The 7495-nt window shown below is 39.7% G+C and overlaps 1 protein-coding gene across 1 annotated transcript; it reads left to right on the top strand.

Moving 5' to 3' along the window:
• The first annotated feature begins 1568 nt into the window (after positions 1 to 1568).
• On the top strand, positions 1569 to 7460 carry LOC139441428 (uncharacterized). Its single transcript, XM_071222341.1, has 3 exons — positions 1569 to 2103; positions 2456 to 3096; positions 7383 to 7460. Exons 1-3 carry the CDS (start codon positions 1569 to 1571, stop codon positions 7458 to 7460), a joined length of 1254 nt encoding a protein of 417 aa, XP_071078442.1.
• Positions 7461 to 7495: the final 35 nt, after the last annotated feature.

Genomic DNA, 7495 nt, shown 5'->3' with positions numbered 1-7495 from the left:
ACTCTTTCAGAGGGAGACTTTTCGGTATATTTGGCAGTCCACTGCTGAACCTATTCGTCGTGTTGTATGTTTTAAGTCTATTTTAGATGGGGGTTTGGGTGTTATTCACATCCAGTCGAAATTGCAATCTTTTTATTTGAAACATCTTCAAAATTTGTTGTGTCATTCTTCAGCTAAGTGGACCTTTTTTGCTAAGTATTGGTTAGGTATGTCCTTACGTAAATACTGTTCTGACTTTGCTTCACTCCTCTTTCCTCATTCTGAGACGATGCCCGTTTTCTATCAGCATTGCTTTGTGGCGCTTAAACGTTTTGAGGTTGTCGATTCAAATTCGCTGGTAGATATATTTGGTTTTACAAGTGCACAATTTTATGGTTGTCTTTTGAAACCTATTCTGGAAAATAAAGTTGAGTTGTTGTATCCACGTATTCCCTTTCGGCAAGTTTGGCTTAATCTACATCATCACTTCGTGGATCCTCTTTCTAAATCTGTCAATTATCGTCTCATCTATGATTCTCTCCCTTTAGGGTATACTCTTTATGCCCGAGGAATGTCTGCTACTCCAAACTGTCCTCTCTGTCGTATGGCAATAGAGACCTCTGATCATCTCTTTATCTATTGCCCGTGCGTTGTGGCTTTATGGGATATCATTTTCAACTGGTTGGGCCATCTTTCATTTGGGTTCTTGAAAAAAAGTAATGAGGTTATTCGGTTCACATTGGTGCCGAAAATACCCAATTCATTTCGGAAAGCTGTGTGTGTTTATCTCTTATCTTTGGCAAAGTATTCCATTTGGCTAGTTCGAAATTTGAATAAGTTTGATCACAAAAAGTTAAATGGGAATGATATCATGTTGCGTTTCTTGTCATTTCTTAGGACACGTATCAGGGTTGACTTCACTCGTTTTTCGTTTCCTACTTTTTCTGATTATTGGCTTTCTACTTCTATCTTTTGTTCTGTTGATGTTGATCATGTTTTGAAATTCCATGTATAAATGTGTTCCTTCCATTGTTTGCTCTGTATTTGCTTTGCTTATTGCCATGTTATGGACTTTATGTCCCTGTTTTCCTGTTTGTTCAATGTTTATATTCATGTTTTTGTTGTCCGTAGCCGTAGCCGTTGTCGGTGTTAGGCAGCCGGCATTAGTTTTAGTTTTGTTTCTGTTAGTTAGGGTTAGTTTTCTGTCCCTGTATCTCTGTCCCCAGTCCTTGTAGTTACACGTTTTGTTATTTTCCAGTTTGCTTTGCCTACTTGTTCTGTACACTTGTGTCACATGTCTCTGTATAAGTCTTGCTGTTTTCCTCTTTAGTGTTTCTCTGTTAGCACTGCAGGGCTCACAACTGTGACAATTTTAGGCGGCCCTGCAGTGACAGCGCTGTACGCGTCTGTAAGAAATTCCATTTAGGCAATGCATTTTATCAAAAAGAAAAAAAGTCTCTGTTCTTTGTTGCTTCCATGTTTTCATGTGTGCTTTGCCATAATCAACTTTTCCCTTCACCAGGTCTACGAGTGGGAATCAGCTACTAAGCTGTGTGATCTTTACTGGTCTCCCCTCACCTCTCTTCACCATGGCTTACAACTCGTCTGTCAACGCTGGACCAGTCCCTGACAAATTCGTTGACAAGGAGGTTGAATCCAGGACTGTGAGGGTTTACTCCACTGCTCGTTTCACTACAGTTCCGGACTTTGCTCGACTGCTGACAACTGTTGTTCCTGACTTGTCATTGCCGGATTGCCAGGCCATATGGAGAACAGAACGTGCAGGTCAAGTATATGTAACCTTAACATCTGTTTCTACGGCCAAGAAACTGTTGGACTTGAACTGTGTTACCCATGGTGCTGAAAAACTGTACTTTTATGCGTATGGTGTCTTTAAGATTCCATTAAGGATCCATTGGCTGCATGCCACAGTCACCAGTGATTTTTTGAAGGATTTTTTTAGCCGCTATGGCAAAGTGTTGGATGCTTTCCGAGAATTCGTGGATGTGGATGGAGTGAATATATACACTGGAATTCGCATTGTAAGGATGGAGCTGACAGAGTCTGAACGTACGTGCATACCCCATATAGTGCGGTTTGGTGACAAGCAATCCATGCTTGTAGGTAAGGTGAGGTGAAATTGGGTTTAACGTCGCGTCCAAGATTATTGCACTTATATAGCGACGTGCATGCACGTGTATGTGTGTGTGTGTGGCTGCTTGTACTAGTCCGGACTGATGCCGATTTATAGTGCTAGCTCACTGAGATACCATGCCGCAGTTTAACACGAATACCCCACTCAGACACAGTATACTGACTCCGAGCCGACCAGTCCTTGTTTTAGCCCCTTAATGCCGAGCGCCAGACAGGGTAACAACAAGTACAATCTTTTAACGTCTTTTTGTATGACGCGGCCCGGGATCGAACCCCGGACCTTCCGCTCTCCAGGCGGACGCTCTTCCACAAGACCACGGAGGCGGTCCCATGCTTGTAACTGCACCGGGACGCTTACCTATCTGCCTGAAGTGCCACTCAGTTGGACATGTGCGTGCTCGTTGTCCAGGTACGGATATACCCACTCATTCTACTGGAAAACCTACTGTGGCCCCTGTTATTGTTGAAGTCGATACTGACATGGTGAAAAAAGTACCTGATGACGTGATTGATGGCCATGCTAGTGGAGTTTCTGATTCGGAGCCTGTGACTGATATGATGGATAACCAAACAACAGATGTGGTTTCTGTGCCTGAAGACATTGCTAGTGAGGACAGTCAATCAGCCGGTTCTGACATGGGTTCATCTGAGTCTGAGGAGGAAGCAATGGTATCTGAACAAGTTTTACCTCCAAAAAGGAAGCAGTGCGCGCAGGATCTACCTGATGAAGTTGATAAGAGGAAAAAAGTTGCCAGTGATTCTGAGGATCGTTCTGCATCCACTAGTTGGGCAGAGCAACAGTCACAGACGGACATTCTACTCGCCCAGGTCCCAGAGGAATATCAGTGCCCAGTTAGTTCTGGGTCTGTTGACACTGTTGATGTTCATCCTAAACTCGTCAAGAAGGATTCCCAGTCTTCTTCGAAAATGAGCCCTTATGATCTCACGTGGCTACCTCCCTATGTACATTGTGTGTGGGAAGATCGACACAAAAAGGAGCTTCATTTAATGAAGAAACATTGGACATTTAATGTCAAACTGTACTGGGATGCAAACCATCAACATTACAGTGAGTGAGTAAATAATTATAGTCACATCGGCAATATTTCAGCCATATCGTGACTAAAGCAATTTATACGTTAAGAAAACATCAGCTTAGATTATAGTAAAACCTGTCATCAAAGGACAGTAGAACTACTAGACTTATCACAGATATATATTTTTAAAACTAGTACATGGTCATAAAAAGTTATTATAAAACAGAACAATACAACGTAAAAATAGGCTATAGATCGCCAGCAAGTGAAGGTAGATCACCATACTAGGGACCATGGGGACTTATAGTACCTTTGCTACCTGCATGGACCCCAGCAGGATTTACATCATACCTTCAGCCACTGGCGATGATATGCAAGTTTAGCCGTCAATTAAAACTAACGAATATACTACGATTAAAATCGTGGTAGGCTTAAATTTACTTCGAACGATGTGGATCTTATGTATCCTCTCTGGGGGACAATAATTTTACAGTACTTTAACCCCCTTCAAGGATACTGCCACAAACAATCTCAGTTGCTAATTTAATCGACCAATTTTAAAACATTCATATATTATGACACATATCAATCAAAATTTCTCAATCAACTCTATTTCCTTTAAAAAACCAAGAATTAAACGAGAATCAATACTATTAAAAAGATCCTTCATGGATGATACTTTGAAATATTTATCCCTTGTGATGGAAAAATCAATACAGTCAAGCAGGACGTGCTTGACTGTGATTCTTTCATCACAAGGGATACAGAATGGAGGATCCTCACCTTTCAATATATATTCATTTGTATATCTTGAATGGCCAATACGACATCGTCGCATAATGACCTCATCAAATCTGGACTGACAACCCAAGTAGGTATAACCGATATGTGGTTTAATTTCATGTAATTTATTTATACCTACTTGGGTGTCCCACTGCTTTTGCATCAGATTTCGGATGTAACATCCGATCACTGGTTTATAATCACTGTATGGAATTTGAAGTGGTGTCACAGATTTGTTGAGGGCTGCTTTTGCAGCAGCATCGGCCATCGTGTTACCAGTTATGCCAACATGACTGGGTAACCAACAGAAAACGATGTCATATTGGCCAGTAGCAAGGTCATTATATAATTCAATAATTTCGAGTAAAAGTGGATGTGTACATGACATATTTTTGATAGCCTGAAGACACGAAAGAGAGTCTGAAAATATTATTAACTGCTTATGTTTAGATTGATTGTGAATATATTTAAGGGCTGTTAAGATGGCATGTGATTCTGCGGTGAAAATTGAACTATCATGTTGTAACCTGGACGAGATAGTTCTGGATCCAATGATAGTAGCGCTAGCAACTGCATCACCATCCTTTGATCCATCAGTAAATATAGATTTGTATGTGTCATATTTATTGCGCAGTTGGTTATATTCTTGTTGATATATTAGTGGATTGGTTTGTGATTTCTTGAGTGTTGTTAAAGTCAGATCTACCACTGGCTTCACCAGTTGCCAAGGAGGTGAAGACAGAAGGCGGTGCTGAGATATATTTTCAAGATGTATATTTGCAGAAAAAATGGCAGTTTTAACCCTTATTCCAAGAGGGGGAATAAGAGAGGACTTAGTTTTGTAGAGTTCTTCATAAAGTGGATGAAAAACACAATCGTATGCTGGATTAGACTGATTTGAAGATAATTTGGTTATATACTGTAACGACAATTTTATACGTCGGAGTGTAAGTGATGGCTCGTCAGCCTCTACATATAAACTGTCAATCGGAGATGTTCTGAAGGATCCAAGACAGAGCCTTAGTCCTTGATGGTGAATAGGATCCAGTATTTTTAGATTGCTTGTACATGCTCCTCCATATACGATGGAGCCGTAATCAAGTTTTGAACGGATGAGAGCTCTATATAATTGGAGGAGGGTCTTCTGATCATCTCCCCACTTAGAATTTGAAACGACTTTTAATAAGTCAAGCGCCTTCAGGCATTTGGCTTTAAGGTATTTTATATGGGGTTTAAAAGTCAGGTGGCTATCAAAAATAAGTCCTAAGAACTTGGCTTCTTTTACAATTTTAATAGGTGTGCCATCCAAATAAAGTTCTGGATCTTGATGTGGCTTATATTTTCGACAAAAGTGAATACAATTGGTTTTTGATTTAGAAAATTTAAAGCCATTTTCGAGACACCATCTTTGAATTTTATTTAGACATAACTGCAATTGTCTTTCTATAGTATTCATATTTTTACCACGACAAGAGAGTGAGTGAGTGAGTGAGGTAATGCTTTACGTCACATCGGCAATATTTCAGCCATATCGTGACGAGAAATTAGACATGAAATATACATATATTTAAACTTTATAAAAATCTGTCATCGAAGGACAGTATGAGAACTAGAATATCACAGAAAAGATTTAAAACTAGTTGCGGAAGATTTAAAATCATGAAGTATTAAGGAACAACACAATATAAAAATGGGCTAGAGATCGTCAGTAACTAAAGGGAGATCACCACACCAGGGACCATGGGGACTTACAGTACCTTTGCTTCCTGCATGGACCACGACAAGAGAGGTTAAAGTCATCCACAAAAAGCGATCCATCAATTGAATCATTTAAAACCCTAGAGAGGCTATTGATTTTGATACTGAACAATGTGACAGACAAAATACTGCCCTGTGGGACACCCTGATCCTGATTATAATGATCAGACAGGGTGGATCCCACACGAACTTGGAATTGTCTGTCTGTTAAAAAGTTTGATATAAATTGAGGCAAACGGCCTCGCAATCCAAAATCATGTAAATCCTTTAAAATCCCGTGTTTCCATGTAGTGTCATATGCTTTTTCTAGATCGAAAAAGATAGACACTGCATGTTGTTTGTTCAGTATGGCGTTTTTGACAAATGATTCTAAACGGACTAAGTGATCGATGGTACTTCTATTTTTACGGAAACCACATTGAATATTTGATATGAGATGATTGGTTTCTAAGTACCAAACTAGACGATTATTTATCATGCGTTCCATGGTCTTGCAAACGCAGCTTGTCAATGAAATTGGTCGGTAATTTGAAGGGTCGGTATGATCTCGCCCGGGTTTAGGTATTGGAATAACTATGGCATCACGCCAAGAAGGTGGAAAACTTCCTGACGTCCAAATTTCATCAAAAATATTCAACAGTGTTTCTAAACATGATGCTGGTAAGTGCTTCAGGAGTTGATAATGTATGTTATCAGCTCCAGTAGCAGTATCGTGGGATTGTTCGAGGGCTGTATGTAGTTCATGAATAGAAAAGATTTCATTGTAATCTTCCCCATTATCTGATTTAAAATTAATTGGTTTCTTTTCCTGTTGTTTTTGGTATTTTTGAAATTGAGGCACATAATTGGAAGAGGAAGAATGTTTGGCCAAAGTTTCACCCAGTTTATTTGCAATATCAGATTCATCAGTTAATAACTCATTCCCATGCTTAAGATGGTGAATGCCAGATTTAGATCCCTTACCTTTGATTTTCTGGATCATGTTCCATACCTTGGACATCGGCGTTCGTGAATTGATTTTTGAAACGTAAGCTTGCCAAGACTTACGTTTATTTTGTTTAAACGTACGCCGTGCTTGTGCATTTGCAATTTTGAATTTATTTAAATTATGGACCATAGGATGGCGACGGAAAAAACGTTCAGCTTTCTTCCGTGCCTTCCTAGCTTGTTTGCAAGTATCATTAAACCATGGTTTACGTATGTGAGGAACTGCAGAGGATTTAGGAATACACATGTCAGCAATTTTGTTTAGTTCAGCAGAAAAGCATTGGATAGGGTCAGGAATGTCAATAAAGACATCAGGCTTAAGTGTTTGCGTGCAAAGAGCCTCATATAAAGCCCAGTTAGCTTTACTAAAATTCCATCTTGATGATGGAAGAACATCAGAAGGGGTCACAGGTGTGAGAAGTGTTGGAAAATGGTCACTTCCACTTAGGTCATCGTGGACTGACCATTCAAATTCAGGCAGTATTGTTGAGTCTGTAATCGACAAATCAATCGTAGAGTACGTACCAGTACCAGGGTGCAAATATGTGTTTGAACCATCATTAAATATACACAAATCATTATCAGAAATAAAATCTTCCAACGTCTTGCCCTTGTTATTTGTGTGGGTACTACCCCAAAGTGGGTTATGACCATTTAAATCACCCATGATAATGCATGGTGTAGGAAGCTGGTCATAAAGTGCCTGAAGATCACTCCGCTGAAGAGAAGATGATGGAGGAACATATAGAGAGCACAAAGTGAAAACAATGTGCATAGTTATACGCACTGCAACAGCC

The sequence above is a fragment of the Haliotis cracherodii genome, unplaced genomic scaffold (genome assembly GCF_022045235.1).
Source record: "Haliotis cracherodii isolate W230 unplaced genomic scaffold, xgHalCrac1.p SCAF_40, whole genome shotgun sequence".
Taxonomy (NCBI): Eukaryota; Metazoa; Mollusca; class Gastropoda; order Lepetellida; family Haliotidae; genus Haliotis; species Haliotis cracherodii.
The sequence above is the reverse complement of the archived record's forward strand: the minus strand, read 5'-3'. Positions and strand labels throughout refer to the sequence as shown.

Excerpts from the sequence above, each read along its gene's own strand:
- LOC139441428 (XM_071222341.1), top strand. The coding sequence starts at position 1,569 with ATGGCTTACAACTCGTCTGTCAACGCTGGACCAGTCCCTGACAAATTC. Across the intron at positions 2,104-2,455 it reads CAAGCAATCCATGCTTGTAG|GCGGTCCCATGCTTGTAACT; the intron begins GTAAGGTGAGGT and ends AAGACCACGGAG. Across the intron at positions 3,097-7,382 it reads TCACGTGGCTACCTCCCTAT|GAAGCTGGTCATAAAGTGCC; the intron begins GTACATTGTGTG and ends TGCATGGTGTAG.